General features: G+C 53.3%; 1 protein-coding gene across 2 annotated transcripts in view; it reads right to left on the reverse strand.

Moving 5' to 3' along the window:
- Positions 1–1,813: 1,813 nt before the first annotated feature.
- Nxn (nucleoredoxin) overlaps positions 1,814–12,508 on the reverse strand; it is a 144,377-nt gene continuing 133,682 nt past the window's right edge. For both annotated transcript variants that reach the window (XM_059271231.1, XM_059271232.1), the window contains exons 6-8: positions 8,297–8,476; positions 6,573–6,697; positions 1,814–3,332 (exon numbers count right to left, since the gene is read on the reverse strand). In XM_059271231.1, the coding sequence (XP_059127214.1) occupies positions 3,150–3,332; positions 6,573–6,697; positions 8,297–8,476 (488 nt within the window). In that variant the 3' untranslated portion in view covers positions 1,814–3,149. The remainder of the gene's footprint in view (positions 3,333–6,572; positions 6,698–8,296; positions 8,477–12,508) is intronic.

Genomic DNA, 12,508 nt, shown 5'->3' on the forward strand with positions numbered 1-12,508 from the left:
CAGCTTTTTAGTGTCTTTAATTAGGCAACAGGAAAAAACAAAGTCTGGCTGAAAATTACCACTTGAAGCTCGCCAAAAGAGCAGTGGGGCTCCGTATGCCGGAATAAGTGGCGGCCACTGTTTTCAAGCACACGTGGTGGGCAGGACAGAGCAGACACCACCTGACTCTTAGACAGGAAGCTGGTTCCATCTGCCCCTTTCCATCATTATCCTAACACATGTCCTTTTCCTTGTATGGATTTGTTTATTATTTTTGGTGTCCCGACACAGGCTTGCCATGAAGCCCAGGCTGGTTTTGAACTTATGACCCACTTCCCTTCCTCCCTCGTGCTCGGATTCCAGGCTATCCTTTGATCTTTTATGTATGAAGGCAAGTGAAATGTCTTCTCTTGCTGGGCACGTTAGCTCATGTCTCTAGTCCCAACACTTGGGAGCCTGCAGCAGGAACATGGTCATGAATTTGAGGTAAGTCTATACAGTGGCTGAGGCTACACAGTGTTTTCTAGACCAGCCTAGGCTTTGGAGTAAGACTTGGTCTCAAGAAAAAAAAAAATGTGCCCAACAGTGGTGGCCCATGCCTTTAATCCCAGCACTCAAGAGGCAGAGGCAGGTGGATCTCTGTGAGTTCAAGGCCAGCCTGGTCTACAGAGTAAGTTCCAGGACAGCCAAGGCTGCACCGAGAAACTCTGTCTCAAAAAACAAAAAACAAAAACAAAAACAAACAAACAAACAAAATGTCTATTGTGTGAATGGGCTCTGGAGGTCATTTTGAACACAAACCTGGGAATTATACAGTGGCATTTTTATAGCTACCTTCCCACATGGAACTGCAGGGCATGGTGTTTCCCTTGCTGCTGGCGGAAGCCTGTGGATACGCCACAGCTGGTGTTTTAGCCTGTTTCCAATTAGCAAGGAGAATTGGAAGGTATCTTGGAGCTGCTTGGTGGGAGCTAGCATGCCACCCACTTGGTCGGCTGCAGTAACCTTTAGGGGATGTTCACTGATGCGATGAGATCCTTCCACGGCACTTTCCTCCCACTGTGGCAGCTGTACAGCACTAAACCTTCCCCAGTGGTCCTGACTAACCCACACATCCACTCTGAAAGGAAGTTCTGGCATTGCATCCAACTGATAGGGGTGGCTAGTGGTTCAGAAGAAGCAGCCCAGTACAGGCCGCCAAGATACAACAGAGAGCCTGTTTCTCTTGCAGTGACTAATGGCATCTCCTTCTGGCCTGCTTCCTTTTGCCCTCGGGAGGAACACCATCCTTTCCTTCCAAGCAGTCAGGACACAGGGCACAGACAGAAACCTGTTCATTTTCCAAGGGAGGGAGTTCATCTTATTCCTCATCCCCCTCAGCGACACTGGCAGAAAAGCCCCTAACCCTAGGAAAGAGCTGAGTGTGGGCATCCCATCCCTTGCCCTACTCTTGGAAGTGAAGTCCATGGTGACTCCCCTGTCTCCCCTCGGAGGGGTCAGCGCTCAGCTTCCCTGTAAGGAAGGACACAGCAAAGTGCGTGACAAGGTCTTCAGTCTGAGAACGGAGCCTCCAATCAGCTTCCTGCCTTCTAAAAACCAATTAGAGAAACAGATGGCCATGCTTATGTTTAAGGTGTGTGTGTGTGTGTGTGTATGTGTGTGTGTGTGTATTGAAGTCAGGGCCTTATGCATGCTTGACAAGCATCCTACCACCAAACTCTGTCCCCAACCCCAGTTCATTAGATTCCTGAAGGTTCTAGCACATTCCCCTCCCCATCCCAAATAGAGCACTCCAGTGAAAACAGACTCATCATTAAGGACAGGAAGAACGGCATGAAGGATGAGGTCCAGAGAGGCCTGCTTTATTTCTTTCTAGGTGATTGCATTTCAGGCTGGCAGCATCCAATAGACTAAGTACCAACTACCGTTGTACCTCTGACCTACAAATCGACAATCCAATTCAGCAAGGAGCAACAGTGTCAATAGCTTGTTGGGGGAAGACGGCTGGGTTTTGCAAAATAAACGGTTTGGGCTGGTAAAGTGTTGAGTGGGGCTGAGGGTGAGGTCCAGGCGCTTTGAAAGCCCCGGCACCCAACTGTGACAGACTAAACTCCTGGGACTCTCTAGGCCAAAGCCCAGATCCTAAGAACGTGACCCTTCTTGTGGTCAGTTGGCTACCTGGGCTGAGCACAGGAGGTCAGGGCCGACTCCGGCTGACATGCCCTCTGTCCTCATTCCACTAGCACACAGCCCCTTCTGCAAGTTCCTAGGGAAAAGAAAATTCTCATTGCCTTTTGGATCCAAGTTGAAAAGAAAATGGAATAGGAAGGAGCTGCAGGTGCGTCTGCAGAGGTCCAGTGGCCTCGGGTAGAGAACCAGCCCAGAGAGGCCCCTGGCAGCTGGCGGCACTTCTCCTGAACTCAGGGCTGTCTTGGGAAGATGTCCAAGGGGGGAGAATCCATTACTAAAATTCTAAGCCGGTGGGGGCTGTTTGTATGGGCAGAAACGTGGGGATGGGCAAGGGCAAAGAAAAAAGAGAGAGATCAAGAAACTAAGCACACAGTAAGCACTCTATGAACTGTGAGCGCGGCTATTCATTTTCCCACCAAACAAACACCCACAAGTTTCCTTAGAGATTTGAAGGTCCCCAGACCAAGAACCCACTGATACGCTGTTTTCCCCTCAGACCAAGAAAGAATATGTCCTTCCAAAGCATGTTTTCACCGACGGCTTTCAGCTGATGTCCGGAGGCCATGGTCCTTCCTCTGTAACTCCCATAGGTATGAATGTCACAGGAACTCTGGCTTGGGGTATGTGTTCTGACCCCAGAGTCAGAGCCCCAATCCATTGTCCCTGCTTGCTCACTCTGCAGAAGACCCTGGAAGGCCCTTCACCAAGACCTAGTGACCAGGAGAGTGTGGCAGTCCCGGTGCTAGCTGGTCATGCCAACCTCACACATCCCAAGCAGTCTCCAGACAGAGTGGGTTCTGCTGCTGCTGTGAGGAGGTGCACCCTTGGGTGCTGGCTGAGTTGTTAATGCAGAAACAAGGCACCACAGAGGTTGGACACTTGGGTTGTGTGACTCAGGACACACTGGAAAAGTCCAAGGGCAGAGGGAAGGAAGGGGAGAAGACTGAGTCTTAAATACTGTCTCAGGAGGCCAGAGCCCACTAGATGGGCTCTGGTTTGAGTTTTTCTGCTAGGAAGTCATTCACAAAAGTCTCCACAATGGCTGGGGTGATCTCCTCTACATCCATCACGTACTTGGCCCGGGCTGACATGTCCAGAATGGTGAGCAAAGGTGCGGCCTCAGGCAGGTTGGTGTAATCTCGCAGGGAGTCGGTCATGTCATCCTGGAAGTCACCAGAGGGGCAAGAAAACCAGTAAGTTTTAACAGGAGTCTTCTGAACCCAGTCTCCAGAGAGCATGGGAAAGGCACAGCGCCAGCATCCTGGAGTGATGGGCTCCTATGGGAAGGATAAGGACTCCACCCAGCCTTAGGGAGAGGGCCATTCAATTTCCTGCATCCCCCCACCCAGGAGGCAAGCTATCTTTCTTCATGAGCGCAAAAGCAGCTTTAACATGCCCTCTGCTTCTTAAGATTATCAAGTCCTAATTGCTTGGTTTAGCAATCGGCTCTCAGTTCTTCGCAGCTCCACTGTGGATTACCTGAGGCCAGTCAGGATTTCAACTCTGGAATGTTTTTCAACAAAAACAGCTTACTGTCTCCTGTACCCTAGGTGGAAGGAAGGCAGGGATGCCCAGCCAACCTGGAGGCTACTTCAATGCATTTGTCTGAGAAGGAAGCCAGGGATTTGCCATGTATCCCCAGATGCTGTCCAGGTGAGTTCCCTGGGAACAGATACCCCTCATCCAAACAGGCAAACACAAGACAAGGAAACGCTTTTCTGTTGTTGTTGTTGTTTGTTTGTTTGTTTCTTTTTTCAGACAGGGTTTCTCTGTTGCAGCTCTGGCTATCCTGGAACTCAATTTGTAGACCAGGCTGGCCTCGAACTCACAGAGATCTGCCTGCCTCTGCCTACTGAGTACTGGGATTAAAGGCATGTGCCAACACTGCCAGGCAAAGGAAAAGCTTTTATAGAGAAGCAACTATTTGAGGTGACCTTTCATGCTTCAGACCACAGTTAGTGGATAATGGGACTTCACACTATACAATATATAATATTCTAATTCTAATGAAAAAATTTTTAAAGACTATATACTTTTTAAATTTATTTATTTGTATTTTATGTGCACTGGTGTCTTGCCTGAATGTGTGTCTGTGTGAAGGTGTCAGATCCCCTGGAACTGGAGTTACAGACAGTTGTGAGCTGCCATGTGGGTGCTGGGAATTGAACCTGGGTCCTCTAAAAGAACAGCCAGTGCTGTTAACCACTGAGCCATCTCTCCAGTCCCTCTAATGAAATATTTTGAGTAGCCCTGCAGAGAAAGGACTTGGGGTCTTCCTAGCTTTCAGTGGGGGTGAACAGGAGACATAAAACCTAAGCTCACTGGTTCCTCAGACAGAATCCATTCCGTGCCCAGACACTAAGGAGGGCTGTTGGTGACACCTTCCTTCCTCATAAAATAGCATGTGCCTCCTGGCAAGGCCGGGTGTTCCCACATCTTGGGTACTGATCACCAGATTCAGCCCTCACGGGTTAATAAAAACCCTTCATGATAAAGAGGGAAGCACCTGGACAAATACTATTCATCTTACCCCTTTAGGAGGCTTGGACCAAGCCAAGAGCTCCAGTACCTCCTCTAGCTCCCTCTGAGGAAACCAGAGAGAGATGAATTTTAATGTCCACGAAGGCTTCAGATTAACCACTTCTTATCCCAAGGGATAGGATTAGGACAGGAAAACAACACCTCCAGGACTCTCCTAGCCCTGGGCCACAGTGCTGGGCTCAGTTAATTGATGTCCACGGTCCATCTCCCTGTCCCGCACCCCCCAACTCTCACCCTGCTCCAGGTTATCTTGCAGAAGAACAGAGGGCTGGACCAAGTCAGCTGCCGAGACTAGAGTCTGGGTGGAGCAATGGACGACACAGGGACCTCTGCCTAGCTTTCTGATCCATGGGCAATGCCCCCAGTACCTGTCCTTCTAGGCATGAACTGGCCCATCTGTCAGAAGCAGAAGGGCCCTGCCCCTGGACTCACAGCAACCTCAGCGGTTCTTTCTCTGCTACTACTTTCCGTGTGGCCTTGGCAAGGGGCACCATGGAGCCCAGGCCCTATCCCTACTGCCCTGGATGCTATGAGAGGAAACCAGTCCTCTGTGCTCCCAGCCCTGCCTAGGGAGAGTCCATCCTTCACTCTCCTCCTCTATGAAACAAGGTGGTAAGTCTATGTTCCTGTCAGAGAGGTGACTAGCAGGTGAAGATCCTGGCGAGGCGCCTAGGGTCCAGAAAACTCTCAAAAGCTTTTCAGCTGTGCTCCCGAATCCCTGCCCTGCCCCCAGCCCGGCCCTTTCTCTTCTGCACCCATCCTTTCTTAGGAGCCATTCTCCAGGGGTTAGAGTTTAATCCATGCAGAGCAGTCTGGCTGTGCTTTGTATGGAGCGGCTGGGAGCCCCCGGGCAGGAGACTGTGAACCCCCTTTGTTCCCCTCCACCCCAGGGCCGAGCAGGGCCACGGGAGCTGCCCGCAGGGGGCCCAGCAGGGCAGCCAGGGGCGGCTATTGAGGAGCTGATGAATGGGTGGCTTAGGGTGTCTGGCTTCTGTTTGTCTCCTGTGCTTCTGCTGGGATCCAGACACAGTGTACAGCCTCTGACCAACTGATGGCTCAGACCTGTGCAGGAGGGGCTGCAGGGGTGGTCTCACAGAGTCCCTTGATGTAAGCCTCAGAGGGGTGCTGGGGTGGGGCAGAGAAGCAATGAGCATGTGCAGAAGGAGCCGGAAGAGCGCCTGCGCTGCTGACCACGGCCATCTTGCAGAACACGGGTGCCTGTAGGACGCAAGCTCCCCAGCTCCAGGGTGGCCAGTCACCTACCTGCACAGGGAGTCTCTACTCTGAGGACCCACTTTCTGACCCTGGCAAAGTCCCTTGCTCAGTCCGGCACAGTGAGGGCCTTCCAGGACTATGCCCTTGGGTGCGAGAGCCGGGGAAGAGCAGCAACTTCCAACCTCCCCAAGCACCTTCAGTGGCGTCGTGAGTGACCTCGGGTCCCAGCTGCGTCCTAAGCCAGGATCCCTGGGATGGCTAAGCCCACGTTGCAGGCTGGGGCAGTGGGACTAGGCAAGCTGACACTCTGCAAAGCACTGGGGCCGATTCTGACCCAGCACCATGGATGGGAGTGAGGGTGGCTGACTAATGTTTGTGACACAGCTCTCCCGGCAGTGTGTGGGGAACAGCCCTGGGAGGGTTTCCTAACATTCCGAGGCCGCTGAGTGAGAAGGAAGGGTGGGGGAGAGCAGGGATAGGAAATGTTCTTTGATGACTAAGGACACACCTTTCCTCCTACATGTGTATGTGGCACAATCAGCTCAGACCCAGAGGTTCCTTCAAACCTCTGGAAGCCAAGGTTACTCGTGTCCTGAAAGTCCCCACTGTCGGCCCTGCCAGGGGACCGGCCAGGTCCCTGTACTCACCTCCCCGGCCACAAAGAACAACAGTGGTGCCTCCTCCTCTTTGGCTTTGTACTTGGCAATGATTTTCTCAGCTATTGGCTGGATCAGCTGTTTGGCTGCCTCGGACTCTCCATCGTCCTCAGAATCTGTGACATGGGAGGAGACGACAAAGGACAAGAAACTCTGGATTGTCGAGGAGTGGTAACCCGGGACGACCTGAGGGCTAGGCCTGAGCCTCGCCGGGCTTATTAGGCACAGCTAGGCTCTGTGAACAGGTCTAAGCCCACCTGTCGGCACGCAGACCTCGTCATGGAGTTCGTCACAAACCTATCCAGGAAGCTGTGCCGCTTCCATGCCAACACCTGAGCCCTTGGTAGTTTTTCTCCCAGTCACAGAGAGACCCAGGACTGCCGCAGGGAAGCGAGCACCGTGGTCCCCTCTGGTGGCGATGGGACACCACAGTTGCTACAAAGCCACCTCCACAACTGGTAGGCAGACCTGCCCGGGAGGGTGCACAGGAGAACACGAGGATACCACACACAAGGCTCAGGCTGCTGGAGCCTGTGGTCAAGAGCCAGCGCAACATCCTCAAATGGTAAAAGCAGGGAGAGGGCAGGCGTCTACCCAGAAACGCCATGCTGCCCAAGAGGCTCATAGTGCTCAGACTAACACTACGCCATGCTGCCCAAGAGGCTCACGGTGCGCAGACTAACACTGGGAGACACACACACACACACACACACACACACACACACACACACACACACCCGTCTAATTCACTTTGTGATGCTACCCAACTTGTTTGCCTCGCTGGGACTTTGTTTCCACATCCTTGGAGAAGACCAAAAGACCAGAAGAACCACAAGTTCAGAGCTCTTTCCAAATGGGCTCCAGGATGTGGGTGTGAGGACCCACAGCAGGCTCCACAGCTCCATAGCCCACAGCCAATATTCCTCAAGGCTGCTTAGCTCCAGCAGCCCTTCCTACCCAAGACCAGATGAGTCTGCTTAGCAGTTCCCGTGCTGGGGACCCGACAACCAGACCCCAGAGAACGGAGTAGGGTGCTGAGTGTACTCCCCAGGCCCTCAGTGAAGTTGGTGGGGACCATACCAAACATGGACTTAATAGAGCAGTTCAGTTTGGAGGTGACCAGCAAAGGCCCGCAGTTCTTGGCCGTAGGTTGTGAGAGCATCCTGAGTCACTCCATCAGAGTGCAGGGATACTTTTCTGTCCTTTGACTTGGCCTTGGCCGAGGGGCACAGCTTCTGAGGGTTGGAGGAGCAGGGGCACCCCCCACCCCCACCCCCGTGGACCTGGGCCGGCTCTAGTGAGTGGCCTCCTGGAGTTGTTCATTAGAGCATGGGAGAGTGGCAGGAGCAGCCCTGGATGAGCCTTAGCCTGAGGGGGCCCCACCCCCTGCAGCTGCCATGCCAGCAATCCCCCTCTCCCTTCCCAACAAAGGTTCTGTTCATGGGGGGCTGGGGCATCCTCCTGCCTGACCTGTTTGCCCAGCTGGCAGCAGAAGCAGCACAGAGGGGAAGCTGAGCAGTCGCTGCTCCAGACCACTGCCCACAGGGGGATGGTCATGAATAAATCACTGGGGTCACAAGCAAGGCTGCAGGGGAGACGAAGGCCCCCAGCTGAGCACGGCTAATGCCAGGAAGAGGCTGCAGGGATAGCCACCTCCCAGGAGCAGTCCATTCGGACCCGTCCGTCCCCCACGGCCCCCTCGGCTCCCTCCGTACCTACAAAGAGGACGAGGCAGGGGCCTTCATTGAGCTGCACAGCGTTAGAGTCAGAGAGCTCCAGCACAGGCTTCGGGTGCCAGGGGAACTCCCTGCAGTCCTCGTCATTGAGCACCTCCACTCGGCCCTGCCGAGTGATCACCTCCCCCTGAGGGTCCAGCACGATGAGCGTGGGGATGCCTGCAAGAAAGACAGAGCAACACTCGGCCACTACCCTGAGACAGCGTGGAGCCCAGCTTCCAGACTGGGGACATTCACATAGTCACAGTAAGAATTCAGGCCAGGCAGGGCTGTGGTGGCGGCACACGCCTTTAATCCCAGCACTTGGGAGGCAGACAGAGGCAGGAGGATCTCTGTGAGTTCGAGGCCAGCCTGGGCTACAGATCAAGTTCCAGGAAAGGCTCCAAAGCTACATAGAGAAACCCTGTCTCAAAAAACAAAACGAGAGAGAGAGAGAGAGAGAGAGAGAGAGAGAGAGAGAGAGAGAGAGAGAGAGAGAGAGAGAATATCCAGTCTAGGAAGTCCTGGGCTGAAACTAAGCCCAGTTGTTGACTAGCTACAGGACAGCTCTGGGTTTGTGTGGCGTCACTCCATGGAATGCTGAGCAAGCCTATGACTTGGGGTTCTTGGGAGGTAATGCTGGGGAGGAGCTGGAGTCCCCATCTTTTCAGCTCCATCAACAGCAACTGAGTGATCAACTTAGAGAACAGAACACAGGAGACAGGGTACACAAGTGCACACACACACACACACACACACACACACACACACACACACAACTGGGCATAGGGTCTTGGCACATAGGTGCAGCCAGTCAGTCAGTGGTGGGCACACCCTAAAGAGACCTCCAAAGGTACAGCAGGCAGAGTCTAAAGCAGACAGAGGTGGCATAAAGACATACGCAGACCCTCCCTCACAGTGCATGGGTACACACACAGAGCAAGACAATAGATATGAGCAGAGTCCTTACACAGCCACCAAGGCCACCCCCAGAGCAAGCACAAGGAACACAGCCCCAGTGAGCAGGGATGTACGGGAAAGGGAGGAGCCTGGTTCAGGCCGGCAGCACAAATTAGGGAGGCAGAGGAGAGCTGAGCCAGTGCAGGCCTTTGGCATTCTCCATCTCCAGCCACAGCCCTGCTGCCTGTGGAGAATCCAATACACTCTAAGAGGAGCAGTCCCCAGAAGGAGCAGGACACGCAAGTCTGGCCTGGAGTAAGAATACACAGAACGCTTGCCAGTGGAGCACATGTACTCACCTATCAATCCCCAAATGAACATCCGGGGAAAATCCTAACCTGGTTTATAGCTGCATCTGGGCTTGCCACCTCATTGCTCTTTGTACCCCGCTCCCCACTGCTTCTCTGCTGGCCAGAGCTGCCACTCACACAGAGTCTGCCTCTGCCCTGACCTTTGGGGACACTTGTCTCTCCACTGGTAGCTGGTCCCCTCCCCAGTAGCGCTCTCCAGGTACTTCCCCTTGGGGGCAGACCAGAGCCTGAATTCTATATGAAAGCCAGAGCAATTTAATATTTATAGGTTCTGAAGTATTTGGTCAGTAATTTGCTCCACTGACATTTTACTTCTCCATGGGGGGTACAGCGAGGTACCAGAAGTATGTCCCTAGTGCTTTGTAACCTGCTGTGGCTGTGGGCCCAGTGGGCACACCGTGGTGGGCCTATCTTCAAAAGGAATAAACGAATCCATTTGGTTCACATCTATTAGAAGAAGTAGCTAGATGGGCGTGACAAGGAACAGGTGAAGAGAACCCCGCTTCTGTGCCCGCCCTCACTCCTGTGGACTTTTAAGTCTTGAACAGGAGTCTTGGGAAGTTGTCTTAATGGCTGCCTCTCCCCCCGAGACCTGGACTCACGTTGGCTATGTCTCCACACACACAGGACTTAAAAGTCAGTAGCCCAAAGAAAGCTTGGGGCTGAAGGCCACACAGGGCAGCCTGGGGCATGAGTGATCCCCACTGCCACGTCCCCATCTCTAAAAAGCCTTGGCACAGGTCTTTCATCTGAACTGGTATTTCTGAAACTGGGCAGTTCTGAGCACTGGGTAAACCAGAGCCCGCCTACTGCTATGATTAGACACAGGCAGTGGGCCTGTTTTTAGCCTGACTCGGGATGCAGAGCTGGTCGAGGAAGGACAGACAGGCACAGAGCTCTGGGAAGGGAAGGGAAGACGAGCTTGTGCTTGTGAGGGAAGTCTGCTTCCTTTGTCTCGCCATCAAATCACTGTGAGGGGATTTATTTGTTGCTCTCTTTGTCCTGTGGGGACCAGAGCAGGAGAGCGAGGACTCAGGCCAGCTGCCCCAGAGCCCACTGCCGGGTCCACGGAGGCACAGATCCTCTGGCCAGGCTCTCTCCACTCCATCCCCTTAGCTGTGAAAAACTAAAAAGTCCTCTCTTAGCTCTGGTGCTTTGAGCGCCAAAGCTCATGTCTAGGAACTCAAGGGCGTGAGGTCCACAGGGACAGGGCAGTGTCAGGGATGTGAGTACAGTGCATGGAATACACCCAATCAGACCTGGAACTGGAGAGGCCCTGGAGGGTACCTGTGCTCCATGTTCACCTCTGTGTCCACCTTTCCCTTCAGGTGACCTTGGGTTTGACCTCAGATCCCTCTAAGGGTGGGCTCTTCTGCTGAGTCAGAGGGCCGGCAAAGAGAAGGGGAGCTTGTCTCTGCAGTTGTCTGCTCTGCCTGGTACAACGTAACTGCCACCTAGTCCGTCATTCTCACAGGCTCGGGGACCACTACAAGACCACCCAGCCAGTCCCAGCGGGATAGGGGCACTGGCCTGCCTGCCTGTGGGGAGAGCTGTGGCTGTTTCCAGGACATGGCCTTTGCCAGGGACTCCTCCCAGCACCTGGTTTGGGCCAGGGAGGTTCTTGGAGCCACAGATCCCTAAGCTACCTTCCTCTCTTTTCTTCCCTCCCCAGAGCAGTGGCCAATGTTGAGGGTGTCAGCACCCCATCGTTCCCCTCCTGGGCATTCAGTCCCTGAAGCAGGTTTTCCCAAGTCAATACTTGAGAGAAAACAGGGCGAAGCCTCAGGAAACGTCAAGGGAACAGCAAATTTCTCGTCAGTGCAGTCATGCAAAACACCTTCCACACCAGCGAGGGGAGGGGCTTCTTGTGGGAACGAAGGGGGCAGTACCGCTGCTTGGCCCAGACTTATTTCCCAGCAAAGCCAGCTGGGACGGTGGGGGGAGTTCTAAGGAAGATCCCGCAGTCCCTCAACTTCTTTCAGCCTCATTTCCAAAAGCTGCCAAATGGGGATGTCAGATTCTATCTTACTTGATTATGGGGAGGAATAAAAAAATGGAAATGTAAAATGTTTCAGCAGAGTCCTGGGGATACTGTAAGTGTTCCATAAGTAATAGCAAATATTATAAATCCACTCATGTTTTAAAAAGTCCTCCCTGGGAAGGCAGAGGCACAGAGGGTGGGAGCCGTGTAGTAGAGAAGCAGAAACCTCAAGCCAGGGTGGAGGATGTTCGCTATGGAACGGGAGATATGAGTAAGAGGCCCAGCAACAGCAATGTCCGCCCAGCAAGAGGGCAGGCGGCTCCCAAGCTTACCTTGCGAGCTCAGAGCATATACACTCCCATTCCCAAAGAGGACTCGGCCTAAGCCTTCAGCTCTAGGGAGCTGGAGTACCCATCAGTGCTGAGTCCCTTCCGCTATCCCCCTCAAAGCACAGAGAAGAACAAGGCCCGCACCTTCCTATTAAGGAGACCCACCGGTGTTCAGAACAACCTCAAGACAATGCACAGAGTCCACCCTAGAGTTTAGTCTGCTTCTTTCTCTGTTGCTAAGGAAACGGTGGGGATGGGAGGCTGGAGGTGGGGTAAAGAACCTGAAGTGGTCCAGGAACTTGGGGAAGAAAGGAGCCAGGAGGAGTAGCACCTAGCTCTGTCTGCATCTGGATGGCAGCATCCCAAGGTGCTCCCAGACCCCAAAGACCAATGGAAGCAGGAGGAGAAAATGGAGAAAAAGGAAATGTGAGCTAGGGCACATTGCAGGGCACGGCACTGAGAGACAGTGAAAATGGCCACCATGGAGGGTGCAGCCAATTGGAAAGGGTTGCGATACACCGCTAAGAGAAGAACTCAGATGGCACAGTGCTGCATGTACAAGTACATCACAGCGTGTGTAAGTATGTGAGCAGCGAGCAAAGGGACTCAGAATAGTGGAGACAGTTATAGA

The sequence above is a fragment of the Peromyscus eremicus genome, chromosome 8a (assembly GCF_949786415.1).
Source record: "Peromyscus eremicus chromosome 8a, PerEre_H2_v1, whole genome shotgun sequence".
Classification (NCBI taxonomy): Eukaryota; Metazoa; Chordata; class Mammalia; order Rodentia; family Cricetidae; genus Peromyscus; species Peromyscus eremicus.